The sequence below is a fragment of the Protopterus annectens genome, chromosome 7.part0, assembly GCF_019279795.1.
Source record: "Protopterus annectens isolate FY-2018-M chromosome 7.part0, PAN1.0, whole genome shotgun sequence".
Classification (NCBI taxonomy): domain Eukaryota; kingdom Metazoa; phylum Chordata; order Ceratodontiformes; family Protopteridae; genus Protopterus; species Protopterus annectens.
The window spans coordinates 123,650,006-123,675,730 of NC_056739.1; the positions used below are offsets into that span (position 1 = coordinate 123,650,006).

At 43.7% G+C, this 25,725-nt stretch overlaps 1 protein-coding gene across 2 annotated transcripts in view; it reads right to left on the bottom strand.

Annotated features, from left to right (window-relative positions):
- Positions 1 to 25,725, bottom strand: part of ILRUN (inflammation and lipid regulator with UBA-like and NBR1-like domains) — a 778,716-nt gene that overhangs the window by 575,516 nt on the left and 177,475 nt on the right. For both annotated transcript variants that reach the window (XM_044076557.1, XM_044076558.1), the window contains exon 2: positions 2,916 to 3,070. In XM_044076557.1, the coding sequence (XP_043932492.1) occupies positions 2,916 to 3,070 (155 nt within the window). The remainder of the gene's footprint in view (positions 1 to 2,915; positions 3,071 to 25,725) is intronic.

Genomic DNA, 25,725 nt, shown 5'->3' on the forward strand with positions numbered 1-25,725 from the left:
GTAACATATACATGAAAAACAAGGATTTGCTACAGTAAACTAATCATTATGTCTGTCAGATTTAGAATCCTACATCATTCAGAAGGACTAAATAGTTTTGTCACCAGATGTAAAATCTTGCATTATGCAGATAAAAATATATGAAATATACCTAGGATAAAAAATTTAATGCGAGACAAAGTCTAGAAATTAAAGAATGTTACATAAGTTGGAGCAGATATAGATGTGCAGTTAGTTTGATAAACTGGGGGTGGGTACAGAGGCAGGTCAATTGACTTAACAGGTATTCTTTAGTGGCTAGCATGAATTGACTAATTTGCTTGAGTGACCTAATCTCTAGTGAGGGTTTGTTCCAGGCCTTGGAAGGATTATAGCTAGAGAGAATACATCCTTAATTTTAGGTTTGCGGATTTGTGGCAGATCTAGGTTACAGCTCCGGAGGGGATCTAGCAGGTGAATAGTGGAAGATGACAGGGTAGGACATTAAGAAGGCTGATACAGGATAGAGTGGATGACCTGGAGTCGAGGAAGAAGAAACTGGTGAGGTAGTTCTAGCCAGTTAAGGTGTATGAGTGAGAGACGGTGATATGACTTGTAAAAGTTAGATGGGCTGCAAATCTGGCAAGGAGTGAAGAGTTGAGACAAGCAAGAATTTGAGAACCACATAGACTGGGTAGGAGGTAGGTAGGCATAAGAAAGAGTTACTTTAGCTTCACTGGTGAGAAATTTTTTGTTATGGTAGATGAGCCCTAGTTTCTGACGAGTTTTCTTGATACAGTTGTTAATGTGTAGATCGAATTTAAGTTGGTTGTCAAAGATGACACTAAGGAATTTAGTGCTAGTTTCCACTTTGATGTGCACTCTTCTCTGCCTCTGATTAAACAGATAAAGTGCTAAATACTATTAATCTGTCCAAACTGCTGCACAAAATTTACTTAAGGTGTTTAATGACCTTGCAACTAAAAAAGACATTTGTGCCTTACAGACCAGGGTGCAACTGAAACAACTTTAAATAATTATAGCTATGTTTAATGGAAGCTGCTGATTTTTTTTCCAGGTATGCATGTTACTGGTTCATTGTCTACTGTCAACGAATCCATATATTCATACAGGCAACGGCACACGACAGAGAAAATAAGTGGTACAACAAGAACTGCCATCATGCCACCCATCCACATGGGGAGGGTAGAAGTCCAAATTACGTGGAGAGATTATGAGGTAAACTGATCAAAATGGGGTGAGGGTACTTGGGAACTCGCACGGGGTTATGAAGCAAGAGGAACTCGTACCTACAATAAAGGCAGACAAATCGCACAGCAGTGCAACAGAATTATAGCCCTTACTCTCACAGCAGAAGGCACAGCATAAAAGCCACACTTTCTATGCAAGTGACAGCAGCCTCACCTTAAAGGAATGCCACACCTACACAGCAGTACCACTTACCTCATAGAATACCACAGTTCATGTAGCCTCACTTTCACCACAGCATGTCTGTCACAGCTACAGCAACGTCCATCTTATAAGCTATAAAGTTACACTTGTAAAAAGCATTCTCAGTAACAAGCAGGGGGAATTCCACAGTCAGGAAGTGAATGTCAGCTGTAGAATCCAGTACTAAAGACATCTAGTAAAACCAAGTGAAATATTTCAGGTACTAAACGTCAAAGAAATTAAGATGCCTTGAATCTGTGTGTTCAAACAGCTCTCAACTGTACTTCTGAAAACAGGGCATTTCACAGTATGCAGACGGAAATGCAAAGTACCTTCATCTGCACACTCCAGCTTATACATCAATACTAAGTGAGACCAAACCATTAAATTACTGTTCAAAGACTTAAACCCTCACCTGTAAAGTTTAACTCACAAGGTAAATCGGCAGCTTCCCATCCCCTTATCCTTCTTAGTCTTGCATCTTTCTCTCTTGGATTTCTAATGAGGCAATCCAAAAGTAGCAAAGCACCATCAAATAAATGAGCAGCTAGTCCTGTTGTAAGGTCTATGCAATGTTAACAGGTGCGTCTATATTACTTCTCAAACTACCCAAGGTTTAAAGCACTTAACTACATACATGTACACCACCACCAAAGGTCTACGCAACGTTAACAGGTGCATCTATATTACTTCTCAAACTACCCAAGGTTTAAAGCACTTAACTACATACACGTACACCACCACCAAAGGTCTACGCAAAGTTAACAGGTGCATCTATATTACTTCTCAAACTACCCAAGGTTTAAAGCACTTAACTACATACACGTACACCACCACCAAAGGTCTACGCAATGTTAACAGGTGCATCTATATTACTTCTCAAACTACCCAAGGTTTAAAGCAACTACATACACGTACAACTGCAACACCACCCAAAGTCTAGACAACGTTAACAGATGCATCTATATTACTTAACTACCCAAGGTTTAAAGCACTTAACTACATACATGTACAATTGCAACAACACCCAATTTGAAAACATATACATGCATTAACTACTTATTTTAGTGTCAACCAGCAACCCAAGGTGAACTAACGGTGCTGACCTGTGACAGCCAGCTAGGAGAGGAGACTTGCAGGGCATGGCAGCTCATTTCAGAGGAGAGGTGGAAGTGCCTGCAGCACTTTCGCAACCAAAAGACACTAAAGGGGAATACTGACCCCTACGATAAATAACTAGGGAATGACAATGAAATTTGTCCTGATCAAGGAAAAGCACACATGAGAACATATGCATACCTGGTACAGTGCACTTCATCACCAAAATAGGAAAAAGAAAACTGCCCTTGATTACGGTCAGCCAAGCAGTCCAAAGAATAAGAGGAGACTACAAAAACGTACTGAAAAAGCAAGTGGTCAAAAGGTGGACAAGCACAAGAGATCCTGAGGTCTGTAGACAAGGACTAAAAACAAAAATTGATTACCTGTATTTTGTATCCTCCACGTTTTCGTAAACTGCGTGTCTGGAGGGACAGACTCCCCTTCACCAATTGTAATGTCTTCTACAAATGACATGGATGGAGTGTTTATATTCGGGCTTTCAAAATCATAATATGCTCCTATTGCAGCTTGTAAATTCCTGGACACAAAAAGAGAGAGAGACTTTAAAAGCTGACACTTGTCATCCATATTAAAGCTAGCTACTAAAACTATAGACAAAGTAACTCAAGAGAGTGAACTGCTATATTTAAAGACTGTACATAACAGGATATAAATCAGTCTTGTAGTCACTTGAACGACAGATTCCCACATGTTCTTTCTCACAACTCTAGCAAGCACAGAGTTAAAAGGAGTAAGGTGATTCTTCCCATATTGGAATGGGGGGGGTGGGTGCTGTGCCTCATATAAAAGTAGTTTAACTTCCCCAGTACCACAAACTAAGAAATGTAACAGTGTTAACTAATCAAAGTAAACCAAAACACTGTAGGTAATCAACAAAAAGTACAGTTTTGTACCTACCATAAATGTAGATGTCCGATAGGTATACATCTGCAGTCATCACATATGGGTTGTCCTGCCTCAGGCAGCCCTTCGGTCGGCCGGATTCCAAAGTCTGGGTCCGGCGTCGGCTGATGTCGCCCATTCCCTGATGTCAGAGCGCCTGGGGTATAAAAGCGTCAGCAGACGCCATCTTCCTCAGTGTTTCTTGCCCCAGATGCCAGGTGCCCTCAAAGGAAGGCTAAATTTGGAGAAATGCAATAAATTCCAAACATGCACAGAAATATATATGTATATATATGTATGTATATATATATATATATATATATATATATATATATATATATATATACACACACACACATACATACATAAAACAAATACACCATAATAGATAACCCCAGCTAGCTATGAGAGGGAAAAGTACCCAATAAATACCAAAGAGGGGAAGGAGGGAGGGTAAACCTGACTGCAGATGCATACCTATCGGACATCTACATTTATGGTAGGTACAAAACTGTACTATGTCCTTCAAGGATGCATCTGCAGTCATCACATATGGGTAGAATACCATAGCCAATCTGGGGGTGGAGGGTCTATGTAAAGGATGGTGTAGCTAAAATGCCCTGCAGGACTGCCGTAGCAAAGCCTGCTCTGGATCTGGAATATAAAGGTAAAATTGTAATGCTTGGAAAATGTACGCACGGAGCTCCATGTAGAAGGCTGTGGAGATGGCTGTGGCTCTGGTGGAATGAGGTCTAATGTTAGCTGGCGCAGTTTTTTCCATGAAAGGAACAAAAACGAATGCAATTCCCTATCCATTTTGAAATTGTCTGTTTGGAAATTGCTTTTCCTTGTGCACCAGCAGCATATGCTACCAACAGCTGGTCAGTTTTTCTGTAGCTTTTAGTTCTGTCCAAGTAGTAGTGCAACTGTCTGTGTATGTCCAGGGTGTGCAGAAGTTTCTCCCCTTTGTTTTGTGGATTTGGAAAGAAGGTAGGCAGGTGAATAGCTTGGTTTAATGAGACCCTGGATACCACCTTTGGCAGAAATGAAGGATTGGTTCTCAATGAGACTCTGTCCTGATGAAAAATAAGAAATGGCTGTACTGCCATGAGGGCCTGTAACTCAGATTTATTTATTTATTGCAGTTGGTTTACCAGGATAGTCCATTGGGCCATTTAAGAACCCGTTTTCAATGGAGTCCTGGGGAGAAAAGCTCCAAAAAAGAAAATCAATTTACAATAACATTGACCGTAAATGTATAGGTACATACTATAAAATAACATAAGCAAAACATAAATGTACTTAACATTTGTCAGTGACAATCTTGGTAAAGGCTAACGAAAGAATAAAAGCTTTTTAATGAACGAACATAGTAGATGAATAGAGTAGAATGTTAGTACAGGGAAAGGTAGAGTTGGTTATGTGGGGTGGGTACAAGAGCATTCCCATTGAGATTCTAGGTGTAAGAAAAGTGATTTCTTGAAGGTAGAGTGGTTAGAGGTAGTGCGGATGTTTGGTGGTAGGGAAATCCAGAGGCGAGCAAGGCTGAAGGAAAGGAGGTTTTTGCCTGGGGGATGATTCGGTTTGTGGACCTCTAGAAGATTTTGATTATTTGACCTTAGAACTCTATTTGGATGGTGCATTTTAAAGGCAGAGGAGAGGGAGGGACAGTTGGAGGGGTTTAGAATAAGCTTGTGGGCTAGAGTTAGTTGAGTATAAGCAAGATAGTTGGGAAGTTCTAACCATTTTAGTTCAGTGGTGAGTGGAAGACTTATGGGTGGTAGCGAATCTAGCTATTTTGTTATAGCAAGAGGTGAGCTGTTTTTTTTAAGGAGCACTGAAGATTAGTAAGAAGTGGAGCACCATAGAGGAGGGAGGGAATGAGGAAGGAAGAAGCTAGAGTGATTTTAGTGGTAGGTGTGAGGTAGGCATTTTGTCTATATAGCATGTCAAGTTTTTGATGTGTTTTTTTGATGTTCTTTTGTAGGTGGGAACTAAATTTTAGTTGGTTGTCAATGTGGACCCCAAGAAGTTTGGTCTCTGACACTATTTCAAGAGGAGAGTTATTTTGACTGGTAACTAAGAGTGACTTTATGTTGATACTCTTCTTGCTGAGGTTATGGCCAGAAGGAAGGCGGTCTTCCAAGACAGGAACTGTAGTTCTGCAGATGCTGCTGGTTCAAAGGGAGGCAGAGTTAGTTTTTCCAACACGAAGTTAAGGTCCCAAGTAGGCACTGGAGGTTTCCTTGGAGGATTATTGATGTTTTTAATTCCTCTTAGAAACTGTCTTAGGAGAGGATGAGAAAAGACAGGTGGATCAGTATTGTACTCTGCTGAAATTGCTGAAGCATGAATTTTAATGGAAGAGTAAGACAGGCCATTGTGGAGCATTTCTGCCAAGTATTCCAGGATATGTGCCATGTTCATCACTGTCGCATCTAGGCCCTTTGTGGTGCTCCAAGTGTGAAATCTTTTCCATTTTGCTGAATATGCCTTTCTTGTGGAAGGCCGACGAGCTTCCATGATGATATCCTTCACTCTCTTGGATAGCTTATCCTGAGGAGGAGTCAAGGTATTTTCCAGGCTGTTAGTTGCAAGGTTTTCAGGTTGGAATGCAGAGTTTTGTAATTGTGCTGTGTCAGGAGAAGTGACCATTGAGGAAGAGGCCATGGTTTAGTGTGTGACATGCTCTTTAACAGTGGGTACCAGTGCTGTCTTGCCCAGTCCGGAGCTATCAGAATCACTTTTGGCTGCTCTGTCCCTATCTTCAGTAAGACCTTGGTCATTAATGGAAGAGGTGGAAATGCATACACTGTTAGAGTTCTCCAGCTGAAAGACAGGGCGTCCACTTTCCATGCTTGTGGGTGGTATGTCCTTGAGCAGAATTTCTTCAGCTGAGGATTGTGGGGGGAGGCAAAAAGATCTATGTCTGGCCTTCCCCATGATTGTGTTATCTGTAGGAAGATGTCTGGGTGCAGCATCCATTCGTGTGCATCCATGATATTTCTGCTTAAGCTGTCCGCCAGTATATTGTCTTTTCCTGGCACAAACTGGGACTGCAGCTCTATATTGAGTTTCAAGGAAAGTTCCCATAGATTCATTGCCAGTCTGCAAAGAGGGTAGGAATGGGTGCCTCCTTGCTTGTTTATGTACCACATAACTGTGGTGTTGTCTGTCCTTATTAGCAGGCGGCCTTGATGCAGAAAGAGTTTGAAGGCCTCGATTGCATGTATCACTGCCAGCATTTCCTTTTGGTTTATGTGCATGCGTAGCTCCTTTTGTGACCATAGTCCTTGAATACATCTGCCCTCCATGTGTGCTCCCCAACCGTGGTCTGAAGCGTCCGTTGTAATGGTTTGGCTGGCTATTGGCTTGCTGAAGGGCAGACCCCTGTTTGACTGGCTTGCTTGAACCCACCACAGAAATTACTTTTGGAGGCATGGAATGAGTGGGATCAAAGTTTCTATGCTGTGACTGTGCTGAGTCCATAAACTCCTTGGGTACCACTGTAGTTTCCTCATATGCAGCCTTGCTTGTGGAATCAGAAGAATGCAAGATGCCATGTAACCCAGGGCCTGCAGGATTTTCCTTGCAGTCAGCTGAGTTTGTCTTGTCAGATTCTTGAAGTAATCCGGTAGTTGTCTTTGTTTTTCTTCTGTGAGAAAAGCCATTTGGGTGGTTGTGTCTAGATCCGCACCCAGAAAAGTTATTCTTTGGGATGGAACAAGTCTTGATTTGTGAATGTTGACTGTATATCCAAAGGCCTGCAGTAGGTGGATGGCATAATTCAAGTCCTTTACCAATGTTTGTTGGCTGTCCGCTTGTATAAGGCAGTCGTCCAGATATGGGTATATTTGAATCCCCTGAAGTCTGCAGTGTGCAATTACTGATGCCAGGCATTTCGTGAATACTCTGGGCGCAGTAGATAAGCCAAAGGGCAATGCTGAGAATTGATAATGCTCTGAACCTGCAAGAAATCTGAGGTGTCTTCTGCAACTTTGTCTGATAGGGACATGCAGGTATGCCTCCTTGAGGTCTAGAGTCACCAGCCAAGACCCCTTGCCCAGCATGGGAAGGAGTTGCTGTAGTCAGCATTTTGAATTTTGGCACAATGAGATAAGTATTCAGTGCGGACAAGTCGAGAATAGGCCTCCATTGATTTTCTTTTCTTGGAACAAGGAATAGTCTGGAATAAAATCCTTGGCCTTGTTCTGAAAGAGGAACCTTTTCTATAGCTTTCATTTGCATTAAGTTGGAGATTTGTTTCAAAGCCTCTGCCCTTTGATTTGGTGGCAGGTCTGGCATGCCTTTTCTTTTTGGCAATGTGTGAAAATGGAACCTGTATCCTTTGTCTATTATTTGCAGTGTCCATTTGTCTCTTGTAATACTGTGCCAATTTTCTGAGAATAAAGAAAGCTTTCCGCCCAGAGGTGCTTCTAATTGAGCCCTGGTTGGCGGAGTCAAAGCAAAGTCAGTGAGTCTGTCCTTGTGCAGCAGTTGTAGGTCCTGCACTACCTCTCTGGTTGGGAGGCTGCCATTGACGTCCTCTGTAGGAGCCTCTAGCTTGCCCTCTACCTCTGGCACGCCTGTTCTTGCCTCTCAGAAATCTTTCTGTGTCCGGAAAGGACCAATTCTTGGTAGGCCAATTTCTGCTGAATCTTGGTGGTTGGACTTGTAGAAAATCTTTGACTGTTTGTACAGATTTTGCCTTTTCCTCAAATTTCTTTAAGACCTCCTGAGCAGTGGAGCCAAATAACTTTTGCTTTTCCAGTGGAGCATCCAGAAGCTTAGCTTTAACATGGTCTGGCAGAGATTGTTCCTTCAGCCAAGCATGCCTACGTATGACTGCACCTGTCATAGCTGACCTACATGAAGCTTCCAATGCATCATAACCACACTGTAAGAAATGGTTGCTAACCTGCTGGGAGTTATGTATCAGATCCTGAAGTGATTTGCGATCTAGGGGTTCAGGTGAAGACAGTTTCTTATGCAATTCATCTAACAAATACTCTTGGTACTGTATCATATGAAATCGACAATTTAATGCCCTCATAGAAAGAGTAGCAGAAGTATACACTTTTTTACCCCATCTCTCTAAAGCCCTGGACTCCCTTTCAGAGGGGAGTGGATTTTTAGTAGTGGCAGCTGCAACCCCTTTAGGGCCCTGGGAAATAGTTTCTGGATCAGCAGAGTGGGCCTTGTAAAGAAAAAGATGCGAGTCCGGGACCCTGTAGTACCTATCGGGTTTGACAGGGGCCGGAGGAAGAGTGTCAGGGGTTAGGCTAGACGCAGAGTACACATCATCAATGACATTCAAAACAGGAGGAATAGCCAAAGGTCTATGCTGAGGTAAATGCAGAAAAGTTCTTAATCTTTTCCTGGAATCAGAGAATTCCTGGCCCTGCCATTTGAAATGCTCTCTCATAGTGTGAAGGGTCTCCCTGAAGGATAGTTCTTCAGGAGGGGAGGCCGAGGGGATTGATTCCTCTGCATCAGAATCCTCGTAGGCCGAAAAAGCCTCCTCCTGGTAGTCCAAGAGAGCAGAGCCATCAGAGGCCTCCTCTAAGGAGTGGGGATCAGAGGGCTCAACCCTGGGCCTTTTGTCTAGAGGGGGTTGAGAGCCCCCGTCCGGATGGGGTTGAGAGCCCCTAATTAAGGAAATAAGGTCCTCTGCTAAAGTTAGAATCTGTGAACTTGTAGAGGGTCCCTGAGGAATAACCCTGGGAGGCATAGCTTTTGTATGTTTAGCAGCTTTAGCCCTGGTGAATGCCTTTATGGACATGGATGCAGGAGGCCTAGCTGCACCACGTGCTGGTGTAGTTTTGTCTAGAGGAATGGTGTCGGAAGTTTCCAAGACACCAGTTTCTGAAGGAAATTCAATAACCGACTCAGCAGGGGCCTCCGGGGCCGAGGTTGTCGGTTGAGCGGTTTTGGGGGTCGGAAGTACCAAGGAGACTGTTTCAGCCGAGACAGAGGCACTCGCGGTAGGCCTGGCCGTGGTTTCAGCCGAAACCGCGGCCCGTGTGTGTCGGTCCTTGTCCTTCCGTTTCTTTGTTAAATGTGAAGTCAGAGTCTCCGACGGCATATTGTATGAAAAACTAGCCCCAAAAAATTCCTCTGCAAACTCCGCCCGACGTCTAAGAGTGCGTCGGTTGAAGGAAGCACAGGCTGAACAGGCCGAGACGTCGTGGTCTGGGCAAAGGCAGGGGAGGCAGTAAGAGTGGAAATCCTTATGAGGTATTTGTTTCCCACAAGTTAAGCAATTATTAATTTTATCTGACATCGGCTGAGGCAAGAGAGAGTCCCCAACGGGGTACTTAGCTTTTGAAGTCTTCGGTAGCTGAATTACAGGAGCTGGCCGACCAGTACTTGCGAACTGCTTCTGCTTCGGGCACCACGCGGCAAGAAAGACTGAGGAAGATGGCGTCGGCTGACGCTTTTATACCTCAGGCGCTCTGACGTCGGGGAAAGGGTGACATCAGCCGACGCCGGACCCAGACTTTGGAATCCGGCCGACCGAAGGGCTGCCTGAGGCAGGACAACCCATATGTGATGACTGCAGATGCATCCTTGAAGGACATCACTGTTTTCAATAAAAAGGTTTTAAATCAGACAAAATATACATAAAGTCAAGTGCTTTTGTTTACTAAAATAGCGAACTTCTTCAGAACAATCAACTATGCCTTCACTTCTTTTATATACACAAGAAAAAAAGCTTCAATCAACCCTTACTAAATAAAAAATACAACTACACATATGTTCGTAAAACTTAACATTGTTTAAAATATTAAAACAAAGAATTAAGAAAACACCTTAATCTTCGTACATATAATAACTTTTAACAAACTTTTATAAAAATGTTGCAATTACTAATAAATCCTAATACAACTAATTATAAACATTAATTTTCAACCTTTGCTTTTATTTAAAGGGACCAAATCAACAGCATACCCTTTGCCAAGACTTTCCCAGATTTCAGTATCAAAATGCTGTTAATGGAAACTCTCATTAATCCCTGGGTATTCTCTGTTGCGTTTAATTTTAACTGCTAAATCAATTCCTTTTTCCCAATGTAAGTTCCCCAATCCCCTCCTTTTACATTCTGAAATACCTTCTCTAAATAAAAATAAGAAAACAATTGTTTACTTTTGTGTGTGTGTGTGTGTGTGTGTGTGTGTGTGTGTGTGTGTATATATATATATATATATATATATATATATCTATATCTATATATGTGTGTGCGTGTATATATTTTTTTTTATTTTACATTTGTTAACCGGGAATGCCGGATGGACACGCATCGATTTTCAGCTGAGGCCAAAAGCTCCAATAGCATGTCAAAGAAATTACACAAGAATATCATACAGAGATACAGGTTCCATAGAAACATAAATTATGCATAGATTAACAATTCCTTTAGTAAAGTCAGCATACAACATTCTAATACAGGGTTTATACAGACTATAAAATATAAACAAGACTTTTTTTTGTCTTTCTAAATTATGAGTACTCTCAATATTTTGTTACAGAAATAACCAGCAATTATTAAGCTTTATAGTGAAATGAAATGGGGGACCTTTAGTAGAATCCTTGAACATGGTATTTGTGCAAATTAACCTGGGGAGTAGCATGAACAAAGCCAATTGTTTGAGAAGGGGGTTCTCAGGAGTTTCTTAAATTGAATAGTGGAGGTAGTGGAGGTTATTTGGCTAAGTAGTGAGTTCCAGATTTTGGCAATAGTGAAGATAGAGAGAGATTTGCCAGCGTCATTTTTGTGTCTGATAACAGTTATTAGGTTCTGAGAACTAGATCGTAAGGCTCTGGTAGGGATGAGGGGGTTAATTATATTTTGAAGTGCAGGGTTTTTTTCTGGAAGGTAGAAGAGATTATGCGCTATTGTGAGTTGCTTGTACAAAAGTAGCTGAGGTAGCTTGAGCCAATTGAGTTGGTTAAGGGCGAAACAGTGGTGGGATTTGTATGAGGTTTCAGTAGCAAACTTGGCTATTTTGTTATAACAAGATTCCATTTTGTTCAGATCACTCTGACAGAGATTAGTAAGGATGGGAGAGGCCTAGAGAAGGATGGATAAGAGATGAGTTCTTGCAATAGTAGCTTTGGTTTGTTTAGTTATAAAGTGTTTGTTCCTATAGAGAAGTCCTAGTTTTTTATTAACTTTCTTAATGGTTTGTGCTATCTATATGGATGTCAAATGTGTTTATTGTCTATTTCAACACCTAAGAGTTTAGTGCGTGCAGTTGGAGTGATTTGAATGTTATCTTTGGAGTGAATGGTGAAAGTGTTGTTGAGGGGGGGAGCTTGACCTGGGCCGAAAATAGTTTCATAGTACAGTACTAGGCTATCTGCCCTAGGGCATTTATAAGCCTAGCCATAGTGTATGTGGCTTTCGCCACCCCATGTAATGATACAAAAGTGTACAAATTAAATTTGGTTTACTGTGCCTCTGTCTAGTAATGACAAAGAGATGACCCCCGGGGTAAACCTACGATCACCCATCCACTCGTCAAGATTTCTCTTGAAGAGAGTCAGTGAGGGGCTCTGCCTAACATGGACTGGGATCCTGTTCCAGAGTGCGGGAAGCCTCTGGGTTGTGAATCGGTCCCTCCAGCATGTCCTATTCATATTTGTGCTGAGGTTTAGATCTTTAGCTCTCATGGCTCTGATGGATTTGGATTTTTTGAGGTGGGGCATGTCCATTAATTCCGGATTGGACATGGCCTTGTACGTCAGGCACAGATCACCTCTGAGCAGGCGGTATGCTACTGAATAGAGCTGGAGCTTCTTTAGTTTGGCAGCATATGACATATGTGGGAGACCCTTGATCCTCTTGGTGAGGTACTTTTGGGGTCTCTCCAGCTGCTGCAGGTGCCGGGTGAGGTACATACCAAATGGGGCATTGTACTCAATCATAGGCCTGATAAGGGAGGAATATAGGGGTACAATGACATCCTTTGATCTGGATGTGAATCCCTTCATGATAAGGTGGGCAAGGTAGAAGGTCTTTCTAACCACTTTGGCGACGTGGGTGTCAAATGAGAGGTCACTGTCAACTTGGGTCCCCAGGTCCCTGATTACTTTTTCCGTACTTAATGGATTACCACCTATGTGGTAATTTGTGGGTACTTTTTTTCCCCAAAGGGGATGACTATACATTTTTTGGCATTTAGTTTAAGGCCATGACTCTGGCACCAGTCGTCTGTTTCTGTAAGGCCTTTCTTAAGGATGCATGTGTCAGCTGGTGTATCGACTACGGCGCCTAGTTTGCAGTCATCTGCGAACTTTGTCAGCCACAACCCCCCTATGTTTGCCTGCACGTCTGAGAAATAAATGCCAAACAAGAGGGGTCCCAAGACAGAGCCCTGTGGGACTCCACTTGTGACTGGCTTAGAATCTGACATAGCTCCAGCTATTCTGACTTTGTGGGTTCTGTCCTTTAGCCAGTTTGCAACCCATCTTGTGACATACGGGTTTACATTTAAGCTGTTGAGCTTGTCTATGATGCCTGAGTGGGGCATTGTGTCGAAGGCTTTTGCCAGATCCAGGTAGGCTGTATGAACTGCTTTGCCTTCATCTATGCTCTAGTGAGGATTTCAAAAAAGTCCACCAGGTTTAAAAGGCAGGATCTGCCTTTTACAAAGCCGAACTGGGTAGGGTCAATTGTCTGTAGGTCCCCGATGTCTTTGTTTATGAGTTCCATAATGATCCTTTCCATAGCTATGCAGACCAGGCTGGTCAAGCTTATGGGGCAGTAGTTTCCAGGGTCTGTAGAGGTGCCTCCTTTGTGGAGTGGGACCACTGTTGCTGTACGCCAGTGTTCAGGGACATATCCTGTAGTAAGGCTAAGATTAAACAGCATTCTTATGTGCGGGTTTAGCTCCTCTAGGAGTTCACGTAGCACGCAACCCGGGACACCGTCTGGTCCCATGGATGCTGTATTTTTAGCTTTGCTGAGAGCAGCTCTCACCTGGACATCTGAGGTGTCAGGGAGGTTGCATTCAGCTGGGATAAATATTTCATCTTTTGGGGGAGAGGGAGGGGAGAAATTTGCACTGAACCCGTCTGCCAATATGTTGGCAATATCTGTGGGTTCAGTGTATTTCTTGCCGTTATGAACTAACTCTGAGCATATCTGAGGGTTTCTAACATAACTGAAGAAGACCTTGTGGTTATCTTTAGTGTCCTTAGCGATTTTTCTCTCAAAGTTGGCCTTTGATGATTTTATGAGCGAACGTAGTTTTTTGCTCGTGCTGATCAGAGATGCCTTCCCTTTATGGGATTTTGCTCTGTCTTGCAGTAGCTTCCTTCTCTTGTTATAAAGTTTGTTTATGGCTGGGGTCCACCAGATAGGACGCCTGCCTTTGGTGGAAAGGGTCTTGGTTTTATTTGGGATTGCATGATCTATGCATTCTTGGAGATGTCCGTAGAAAGCATCTGTGAAGGATTCAGCAGTGTGGGATGTGGTTTCCACTGGCCCAGGGGGCTTGAAGGATACCATTTCAGTCCGAAGGAGTGTAAAGTCGGCTTTTGAGAAGTTTCTCACTGTGGTCTTTTGTGCTGGGGGTGGAGGTGGGATATGAATATCTAGGGTTATTAGTTTGTGGTCTGATCTCACTAGTGAGGGGTATACTTCCGGTGTTGAGCATTTTGTCCCCAGGTTTGTGATGATCAGGTCAAGTATATCATTTCCCCTTGTGGGGGAGGTGACTAGTTGTTCCATCGCATTTGAATTGAAGAATTCCAGGAACCTTTGGGCTAGGGTGTTGGGGCTAATTTAGTTTTTTTGGGGTTAAGAATAAGTCTGATGTTTGTGAACCATGTTTCGGCTAGAGTAAAAGTGTTTTGGGGGAGGATTTGCAGTTCCTTTAAGGCGGGGGCAGCACTTAAGGGTGGAGTTATCTGCATATTGTACTACTGATGCTGTGAGTGAGGAGGAATTGATTTGGATGGTGAATAGTGAGAACAACTGTGGGCCAGGGATGGATCCTTGAGGGACACCTATGGATACTGGTAGTAGGGGGACAGCTGGTCAAGCCATAGGACTGCTTGCTGTCGATCAGATAAGTAGCTAGTAAACCATGATATAGTGGAGGGGCTGAGGCTTAGGGTAGATAAAGTTTGGAGAAGAATGTTATGGTCTACCATGTCAAAGGCTTTAGATAAGTCTAAGAACATGGAAGATACAAACAGTCCCTTGTTTCTATTGTGGTTAACTATATCTGTAAATGATAGTAATGCTGTGGTGGTGCTGTGGGATGGTCTAAAGCCATGCTGAGTTTTGGAGATTAAGTTGTTTTTTAAGAGGTATATATATCCCCCCTCCCCCACAAACATATGTAGGTCTAATTGCATTTCATTTTATAAGAATTGACTGGTTGACTGAAACTTTCCTATTAATTAAATAAAAATATAAAAAGGAAGTGAATGCATGGCTGATTGTTCTGACATTTGCTATTTAAGTGAACAAAAGCACTTAACTTACTGTATTTCTTTTTATCAGACTAAAATCTTTTCAGTGAAAATGCTTTTCCCAACGGATTTTCTACGGTGTTTTGGTTTTGTAATGGGGATTTTGATAAACACCTTTTTTTTTTTTTTTTTTTTTCCTATTCTCAAATGAACAGGCCAACCAAGAATCAGTCACCAAATCAAGCCACCTACAGTCACAGAAGTCGCTTCTCTTAAACTCAGAGGATAGCACTAGATTCAAAACTATCCCAGGATAAAATACAGTTATGTAAAATCCTACCATGTCCTTCTCTTCACTGTTGAAGTATTCATTAAAACAGGATCCCCTGCCAAGGGTGGCCAGACATCTGGCCAGTATACTAAAGCCTTTAGGTTGCTTTAAGGTACGTCATAAGTCACAATTATGCTCCTCGCATAGCATAGGGCATAAAGGTAATGTCTGGACATACCACCTTCAAGTGACAGCCCCACTAGGAATGCCAGTCCAGGGAGTGTAGAGATAATCAGTACATCCAAAAGAGACATGGACCAGGGGGCGGAGGGAGTGGCTGAGTACTGCAACAGTGAAGAGAAGGGCAGATACCCTTATGATAAGATCTTGTACAAATGTACCATCTTCTTCCATTTCACTGCTGCAGTATTCATTACAACTGGGAGAGTGCCAAAGCTCAGGAAGACAACAGGGAGGAGAAAGGTTCAACACAATTCTCCAGGAAGCCGTGAAGAACGGCCCTAGCAAACCAGCTCGAGCTCTGGAAATTCCATCCAACTTGCAGTGCTTGGTAAATGTATGCACAGAAGTCCAGGTAGCTGCCTCAAGAATAGAGTTAATATCCAAACCCTTGAAAAAAGTACCAGAAGAAGCAGCATTTCGATTAGAATATGCCTTAACAGAAGGAAGTTTTAGCATAAAAGGAACAACAAAAGTGGCTTTAGAAATCCAAAAAGAAATAGTTTGCTTGGACACAGCCAATCCTATGGACCTAGGATGAAAAGAAACAAAGAAGTGATCAAATTTACAAAAAGTTTTAATCTTATCTAAAAATCAGAGGGACAACTCAATTACCACCTTGGGCATAAAATAAGGATTAGTATGAAGAGGCACCCTTGTCCTTATGAAAAAACAAAAACGGAGGACAAACCATTAGGGCTTGAAGCTCAGGCACCCATATGGCAGAAGTAAGGGCTAACAAAAGTATAGTCTTCCAAGAGCAATATTGTAAGGAAGCTGAAGCTGCTGGCTCAAAGGGAGCCTGTGTCAATTTTTTTCCAAACAAAATTAAGATCCCATGGAGGAGGAGCAAACATCCTGGGAGGCCCAATATGTAGGCCACCTTTAACAAATGGTTTGGCTTCAAATCTAGAAGCTAAAGGAGGTGATAAAGGCAGACGAGCAGAGAGAGAGAGCTGATAAGTGGGCCTTAACAGAAAAATAAGCCAACCCAGCATTGAGCAGTTCACACAGATAAAAAAAGAACCAAAGGAACAGCCACAGAAAGTGGATTCAGGTTACGAGAAAGACACCAAACAGAACATCTCTTCCATTTGGATAAGCAGGATTTCCTAGTACTGGGGTTTCCTGGCCACCTGCAGGACTCCAAGCACATCCTCACAAAAAACGTGTCTATGTGGAATCAAAATCCTATCATCCAGTGTGTCAGATTAGGAGTGGACAGGTTGGTATGGCTGCGAGATCCCTTGTCTTGTGCGAGTTGGTCCACTCTGTGAGGTAACTTGTGATGATTGCCCTTGACTAAATGCAGAAGAGGGAACCAATACTGTCTAGGCCAAAAGGGAGTCACCAGCAAGCTTTTGAGAGCATCCCCACTGAAGTTTGAAAAGAACTTTTGGAATGAGAGGAAGGGGAGGAAGGCATAAAGAAACATCCCTTCCAAGAAAAAGACTACGTCCACCTTCCAAACCAGAAGACCTGGCACTCTGGCACAAAATTCAGGAAGTTGTCTGTTCAGAGAGGAGGCAAAAAGATCTACTTAAGGAGTACCCCATTGGTGACAATGTCCAGAAACATCTCTGTGAAGCAACAATTCGCATGACTGGATTATGGACCTGTTCAGAGAATCTGCCACAATGTTTTGACCTGAGTGAATGTATACTGTCTGAAGAGTCAGTTGATACTGAACAGCAAGTTCCCACACTAGGAGTGCCAACGGAAAGACAGGACCTTGTCCCCCCATGTTTATTTACATGCCACATCACTGTATTGTCTGTAAACACCTTGCTAGGTCCTAGGGAGAACAGAGGATGAAAAACCCGTAAAGCCATCAGAAGAGCTCTCATTTCTTTGACACTGATGTGTTCTTCTTGTTGATGAGGCATCCAGACCCCCTTGCACCTTTAGGGAATCAAATGCTACTCCCCCATCCCACATCTGAAGCATCTGTGAGCACCTCCTGAGAGGGAAGAGGTGGATGAAAAGGCAGCCCTGGATCAAGAATCAACTGATGAATCCATCACTGAAGTTCTTTCTTGACACAAAGAACTACAAATTTAAGGGGAAGAGCATGTTGAAGCCAAACTAAGTTCAGGAACCACTGAAACTTCCTTATGTGGAGTTTGGCCAGAGGGAGCATAGGAACAGTGGAGACCATGAACTCCAGAACTCTCAGAAATTCCCAGGCTGGAAGTGAAGTCAGAGGAAGAAGGGACTGAAAAAAGGAAATGAGAGTTGGGGCCATGGGAGGAGGCAGGAATGCCAGCACAGGCACCGTCTTGATCCTCAATCCCAGAAAAACATGATCCTGAGGAGGAGTCGGAAAGAAACTTTTTGAAATTTATAGTGAACCATAGGCTTTGCAAAAGGGAAATAGCAAGATTGAGATTTTGCAATAGACTCCTGAGATAATGCCTGAAAAAGGAGGTTGTCCAAGTAGGGAAAGACTTGGATCCCCCTGTAGCCTGCAAAACGGCAACTGGCAGGAGTGAGACATTTGGTGAATACCCTTGGAGGAGAAGAAAGGCCAACACAGAGAAATGAAAATGCCAGTAAGCAGAGAAACAAAAACATTCTGAAAAGGGGATGAATTGGGAAATGGAGATAAGCATCCTTGAGATCCAGCGACACCATATAAGGCCGGAGAAGCAAAAGAGGAATCAAAGTCTGAAGGGACAACTTTTGAAAAGAGGGAACCTTCAGAAACGTATTTAGATTAGAAGTCCAAAATTAGTCCACAAGTACCCTCCCTCTTGGGTACGAAGAACATTCTGGAGTAAAATCCTCTTCCCCCTTTGGGAAAATGGAACTTCTTGAATAGTACCCAGAGTCAAGAGATCCCAAAGTATCCCTGGAAAAGGCGGCTGAAGCATTCCCATAAAAGGGGGAAGAGACTTCCAGATCATTAAATACCCTGGAGGATAATGGACAAAATCCAAGAGTCAAGTAATCTTTAACCAAACAGGGAGAGAAAGAGAAAAGTGCAAAGATGACTGTGGCTGGGAAGAATACTATAGTCAGATAGCACCTGGTTTATCAGGAAAAGGGGACTTCTGGGGCACAGATGACTGAGTTGAAAACAAACAATTGACCCAATATCAGGGCATTAACAGATAACAAATGAATGACAAGGCCACTGCACAACGTAGGTTGAAAACTTCAGTACTTATTCAAGCCAAAACGAACCAACGGCAGGACACCAGTTTAATCCACAGCTACAAAATTTTATTACAGACTTAGCGCTTTCACCTTACAAAGGCATCATCAGAGTCCAGATGACTGAGTAGCTTTAGTAGGAGGAGCCCACTTTCAACCTTTCTTGGCCTTGGGGGGGGGGGGGGGGATACTGCCTATGAACAAAGCTGGTTTATTAGGGTAATTAATCTGAAACTTAGGTACAGGAGTGAAAAAAAATGTTTAAGTTCCTGTAAGGCCTTGCCTTTATCCTGAAGAGACTTAAGCAAAACAACAGAAGCTTTGCCGAACAAGTGTTTATTATCCACAGAAATATCCACTAACCTAGCCTTAATACCATCAAGCAAAAGGTTGAAACTCAAGCCAAGAATATCTCCTCATCCCAGACCCAAAAGCAGCAGCCCTAGAGGAAGCATTTGCTGCATCATAACTACACTTGATGGAATGAAGAGCCACATGGGAGGAAGTTCCTAACAGAGAAAAATAATTCTTCCCTTCAGAGTCTGGAAGATCAGAAATTACCTGACAGGCCTGGGAAAGAAGAGCCAACATGTACTAAGATATATGGGTCTGATAACGGACAGCCCTAAAAGCTAAAGTAACAGAGGTATAAAACCACTTTTCTTAACTTTTCCATGGCTCTGCTATCTTTATCAGAAGGTAATAGTGTAGGAGTAGGTAGCAATTGAAACTGCTTGTCAGAAGCCACAAAGTACAGTTGTGTACACTTACCATAAATGTAGATGTTAGTGTGTATTCACTGTTGCAGTTATCCCTGCCAGGGTAGCCCTCAGCTGACACTAATACCAGAGACTTAGTATTTCTGCGTCAGTTGCTGTCGCTTAAGGACTGATGTCAGGTTGTTAGTATAAAGTAAGGCAGCCGTAACCATTACATCAGTTTTTCTTGCCCTAACCTGTCAGGAGCCCCCAAAGGAGGAGGCCAGGTTCGGGTGTTAGAACCCTACCAGTAGAACATAAATACCAATATGTCCATTATAAGGAAAAGGGAACAGCAAGGAAGAATGGTAATAAAAGGAGAAAGAGAATAAAGGGGGATGGAGGGAGGGAAACCAGGACTGCAACAGTGAATACACTCGAACATCTACATTCATGGTAAGTGTACACAACTGTACTAAGTTCTTTGTGTTGCACTGTTACAGTCATCACATTTGGGAAGATTCCCAAAGCTGAGGAAATGGGTGGAGGCAGTAAAGGAAACTATGGGCTGGCTAGGATGCCCTGCAAAACTGCAGAGACAAACCCTGCCCTGGATTTAGAGAAGAGAGGCAGGTGACAATGCTTTGTAAAAGTGTGAACAGATTGTCCAGGTGGCAGCCTCCAGGATGTCCCTGGTGGGGACTCCTCTGAGGAAAGCTGCTGAGGTGGAGGCTGCTCTGGTGGAGTGCGTCTTGATCCCCTTGGGGGGAGGCATTCCATGCTGTTTGTAGCAGAAATGGATCCATTTGGAAATTATTTGCTTGGAGATGGCTTTGCCTTCTGCCCCTGTAGGAAAGCTAACCAGCAATTGATCAGACTTTCTGAAGGATTTAGTCCTGTCCAGATAGAATCTGAGCTGTCTGTGCACATCTAGGAGAGTGAGGAATCCTTTCCCCCTTGTTCTGGGGATTAGGAAATAAGGTGGGCAAATGAATGGATTGATTGAGAGCCACACTGGACACCACCTTGGGCATGAAGGATGGGTAATTTCTGAGGGATACTCTGTCTGCAACAAGAAGAAGGGTTCCACAGCCATGAGTGCTTGCAGTTCAGAGACTTTTCTGGCTGAAATGATGGCCAGAAGGAATGCCATCTCTTCCAGGAGAGAAATTTTAACTTTGCAGAAGAAGCTGGTTCGAAAGGGGGAGGGGGAGCTTTTCCAAAACAAAGTTAAGGTCTCAAGCTGGTGTTGGTGCCCTTCTGGGGAGTCTCAGGTTGCTAGCCCCTCTGAAGAACTGTTTGATCAAAGGATGTGAAAAAAGGGGCTGCTCAGTAGAGAAATGAGCAGAAATAGCTGAGGCAATCAGCTAAGTAATCCAAGATGAGAGGGATGGAGGGATGTGCCGTACTGGCTCCCTTAGAGTGGTTCCAGGTGCAGAACCTTTTCCATTTATCTGCATAAGACTTTCTGGTGCTAGGACGTCTGGCCTCACGGATAACATCCAGAACCTGTTTACTGAGGATGGCAGATTGGTTTGGGGTTATGGAATAAGCCAAGCTGCCAAACTGAGTGTCTGCAATTGGGGATGCATGAATGTCCCCTACCTCTGGGTCAAGAGGTCTGGAATCTGAGGAAGATGCCATGGAGGCAGTGGGGACAGGCTGCGCAGCAAGGGGTACCAGTGTTGTCAGGGCCAGTCTGGAGCTATAAGAATGGTCCTTGATTTGTCCTCCCTTATTTTGAGCAGTACCCTGAGGATGACAGATTGGGGAGGAAAGGCACAGAACGATAGAATGACCCAGGGGAAGGACAGGGCATCCACTTTCCAAGCCATGCAGTGATGTTCACTGGTGCAGAACATGCTGAGTTGATGGTTGGTGTGGGAGGCAAAGAGGTCAACCTTTGGGATTCTCCATTTCTGAGTTATTAGGGTGAAAGTACTTCTGTTGAGTTGCCAATCTCGTGTGGATCCAAAATTCTGCTTAATTGGTCTGCCAGAAAGTTGAGAGCGCCTGGTAGGTATTGCGCTAACAGGTGTAGTTGCATGGCAGAGGCTGTGTGCCAAAGGGTCATGGCCAGCCTGCATAGAGGGCAGGAGTGAGTCCCTCCCTGCTTGTTGATGTACCACACCACAGAGGTGTTGTCTGCTTTAATCAGGAGAACCCCTGGCGAGAGAAGGGATTTGAATGCTATCAAGGCGTACTGCACAGCCATCACCTCTTTTAGACTGATGTGCAGAGGGATTTGCTGTGGGCTCCATTGGCCCTGTATGCACCAGCCGTCTAGGTGTGCACCCCATATGTAGTCTGATGCATCTGTGGTGAGGGTCTGGGCGGCAGAGGTGGAGAGAAAGGCAGTCCCTTGTTGTGGGAGCATGCTGTTGCCCACCAAAGAAAGTCCTTTCTGAGGCAAGAAATAATAGGTAGAATAGTTTCCAGGTCTTGAGAGTGTTGACACTAAAGGCTCTTTAGGTACCACTGAAGTTTCCTCATATGCAGTCTGGCATATAGAATGAGTAGTATGCAAGATGCCATGAACCCAGAGCTTGCAGAATCTTCCTTGCAGATAGCTAGGGCCTGGTAGCCAGTTGAGAGAAATAGGCTGTCAGGAAAATTTGTTTCTCTGGTGTAAGGTATGTCATCTGGGATGCTGTGTCCAGACTTGCTCTCAGGAAGATTATCCTATGGGTGGGCACCTGTCTGGATTTCTTTTCGTTGATTGTGTACCCTAGGGAGGTTTGTAGGGTCTTTACAAAGGCCAGGTGCTTGAGCAGCTTTTCCTAGCTGTCTGCCTGAATTAGGCAGTTGTCTAAGTATGGGTAAATTTGGATATTTCTTTTGTCTGCAAAAGGCAATGGCCGGAGCCAGACATTTTGTGAAAACTCTGGGAGCAATAGATAAGCCAAAGGGAAGCGCAGAGAACTGAAAGTGTTGTGATCCTGCCCAGAAGCGGCAATATTTTCTGCACGATTCCCTGATAGGAATGTGGAGGTAGGCCTCTTAGATCTAGGGTGCCTAGCCAAGCGTCCTTGGAGAGCAGGGATAGCAGCTGCTGGGGGAGGGGGTGAGCATTTTAAATTCTGGGATCACCAGGAAGGTGTTTAGAATGGATAGATCGAGGATGGGGCAACAGGTGCCCTCTTTTCTGGGCACCACAAAAATTCTGGAGTAGAAGCCTTGGCCCATCTGTTCTGCAGGAACGTGCTCGACTGCCCTCAGAGAGAGCAGGGAAAGGATTTACTTTTGAGCCTCTGCCCACTAATTTGGTGCTAGGTCTGGGAACCCTTTTGGGGTTGGAAGGGTGTGGAAGGAAAATTTGTATCCCTGAGACACAATGTTCAGAACCTATTGTTCCTTGGTAATGGTGGCCCAAATGTTTAAGTGAAAGGAGAGTTTTCCTCCCGGCGTATGTGAAGGTGGGCAGAGGGGGGTGGTGGAGGTGGTGAGTCATTGTACGTTCTTTCCATGGGGGGGGAGGAATTAAAACTCCCTCGTTTTGAATGGAGATAGTGTGTTTAGTTACTTGACTTGCATAATGCATTAAGTCTTGTAAATCTTCAGATTCTGCCCAAGCAGGAAAGAAGACATTTTTTATTTAAGGGGTTCCAAGGTATGCTGCTGTAATCTCAGCACATGGAACTGACAATTTAGTGCCCTGATAGCAAGAGTAGCTGGTGTGTATACTTTTTTACCACATCTGTCCAATGCTCGGGAATCCCTGTCTGAGGGGGTGGGATTCTTAGCAGAGGTTGCTTTAATCCATTCTGGCCCTTGAGATCTGCTGTCAGATGGCTTACCGAAGCCATATCAGAATTCGAGGACTGTAAATGAAAACATCTGGCTACAATAAGGGCCCGACGATGGACAGTTCTGGCATTGAACAAAGCACAGAAGCGACAATGGGGGACATCATGGTCTGGGCCTAAACAAATGACGCAGTAAGAGCGGAAGTCTTGGTGTCGTATTTGCTTTCCACAGGCAAGACAATTATTAACTTTTTCTGACATTGGTTAATGCAAGAAAAAAGATCCCCAACAGGGTACTTAGCTTTAGAAGACTTCAACTTCAATTAGGTAGATGAAAACTCAAGTAGCGGCCAACCGGCACTCCTGCAAGCTGCTTCTGCTTCTGGCTCCACTGCAAGAAAGACTGATGTAATGGCATCGGCTGCCTTACTTTATACTACTGACTATCTGACGTCAGACCTCAAGCGACAGCAACAGACGTGGACATACTAAATCTCTGGTATTCGGGCCGGCCGAGGGCTACCCTGGCAGGGATAACCCAAATGCGATGACTGCAACAGTGAAACACTAAGAACATCCACCACCGATGGGTCAGCAGAAGAGTACTTGTAAAGAAATTTGCAGTCCTCATGCACCCTAGTAAAACCTATCAGGCTTTTTGGGAGTTGAAGGCTGGGAGTCAGCAGCCTTAGACACATAAGAAAAGGCATCCAACAAGGCAGCCGAAACAGAAGAGACAGCAGAAGGTCTGGGAGAATCCATCTGCAGGATCTCATAATACCTTTTCTGTACTTCAGAAACCTGAGCACAATCCTATTTAAAAAAAAGACTCCATCACACTAGAGTGCATGTCCACAAATGAAATTTCCTCAAAAGGAGTATCATCAGGACTAGTAGATTCCTCTTCCCCAGACCCATAATCTAAAGGAGGTGGAATCTGAGAGCAGTAAGCAAGGGATTCCTCTAGCCGAATCTGCCTCCTCCTCAGAGGAATCCAGTTCTCTGAGTCTTAACGGGAGTAGAGGACAAAGAAGGAGCTGGAACAGAAACTCCCTGAGGAGATTTTAAAGCCATCAAAGCATTAAATAACACCCCAAGTGAAACTTTTGCCATTCACTCTGTGGGTCCTTAGGAGCTGGAATAATAGGTTTGGTTTTCTGCTTTTCCTTTAAGGCAACATCTGCCTTATAAAATACAGAAGGCTCCGACCTCGGACAGCATTCAATAATTGTAGCAGGGACTTCTCTGACCAAAATTTGAGGAAGACCCCTATGCCCCTCAGAAAGCAGTGGTTCCACCTGAACTTCCGATGCGGACATCTGTAAGGCCCCCATGGACATGCCCAAGGTTGGATTCCTACCAGCCTCCAAAACGATTGCAGCTGAAGACTCCAACAATGGAACCGGGCGAATCTCCAGCCTTTCATTCACCTCAGGAAAGCCATCTGACAGACACTGAACAACAGAATAATCAGGCCTGCATTTCTTGACCTTCTTCACAGACTGCTGCCCCTCAGAGCGGGAAGTTCCTTCCATTGCGTCTTTAGCTTAGAGCTAAAGCACTGCTCATAACATTCTTTATGTTGAATGTCTCCCACAATAGCATTTACCCTTCCTGGGATGACAAGAAACCCCACAAGCAACAAAAAATAAGATGCAATAAACCCCAATGGGGCACTTAACTGCAACGGCTTGATGAACCAGCAACAGAACGGGCATTCAGACAGACTGTCAAAAGACGGTGTTCGGACTGGTGGCAAAGAAATTCTGACAGTGGTACGTCTGGATGTCACCTTTACGCCACAAGCTATGCTAGGAGCATACATGAGACTTGCAGCGTACTTTAAAGCAACCTAAAGTCTTTACTGGCAGGAAATCGGACAGCCTTTGGCAGGGGATCCCCACTGTAATAAATACTGCAACAGTGAAATGGAAGGATATCTGGAGGTCTCTGTTGACAAGCATATGAGCCACAAAAAGTTGTTTTCTTAAAACACTACGTGCCCTGCATGATTAATCTAAAAAGTCCCTGCAGCTCCACAACCGTGCAGCCTGCATCAATTTCTAGGTTCACTGCCTTAAGTTAATTTAACACTTCGTGATGTTAACAGTTACTCTTACAAGACAGTGCACGTTCCTTCTACCCTTAAAGCCTCTCACCCTCTTGTGAGATGCTACTAGATTCTGTGTGTTGATTTACCCTTCGATTTCTTATTTAAGCATTATCATTTTGTTCAAGACAGAACCTTCTGCATACAAAATTAACCTACAAAACAGAAGTCCTATACAGCCACTACTTCTACTGTAACGGCAAAGAGAAATTTAATTGCCCATGTTATCTACTGTCTGATCATCCTATATGCAGTTTTAACACTTTTACTAAATTTATGTACTTACCATAACTTGGTATCTGTGCTGTCATCTTTCATTCTTCCTCACAGATGGGTTTACTGATCCAACCCTCAGATCTGACTCTGCCATATTTTTTCAGACTAGGATCCAAGTCTTGAGCTCCTCCCTCTTCCCATAATTCACTGTCGCCCAATTCCATCAGATCGAGTTTGCTGCCAATTAGTTAGTGGACAGACAGCAGAAAAAGAAAGGAGTACACATTAATAACCAGAGGCTCAAAAAACCATGAACAGTTCCTAAAAAGTTGGCTCCAGGTCTTCTAGAGCAGCCTTTCTCAAAGTACGGCCCACGCCATGAATGTTCTTACTAAATAAATATCCTGGTCTCTTCATGCAAGTGTGAAA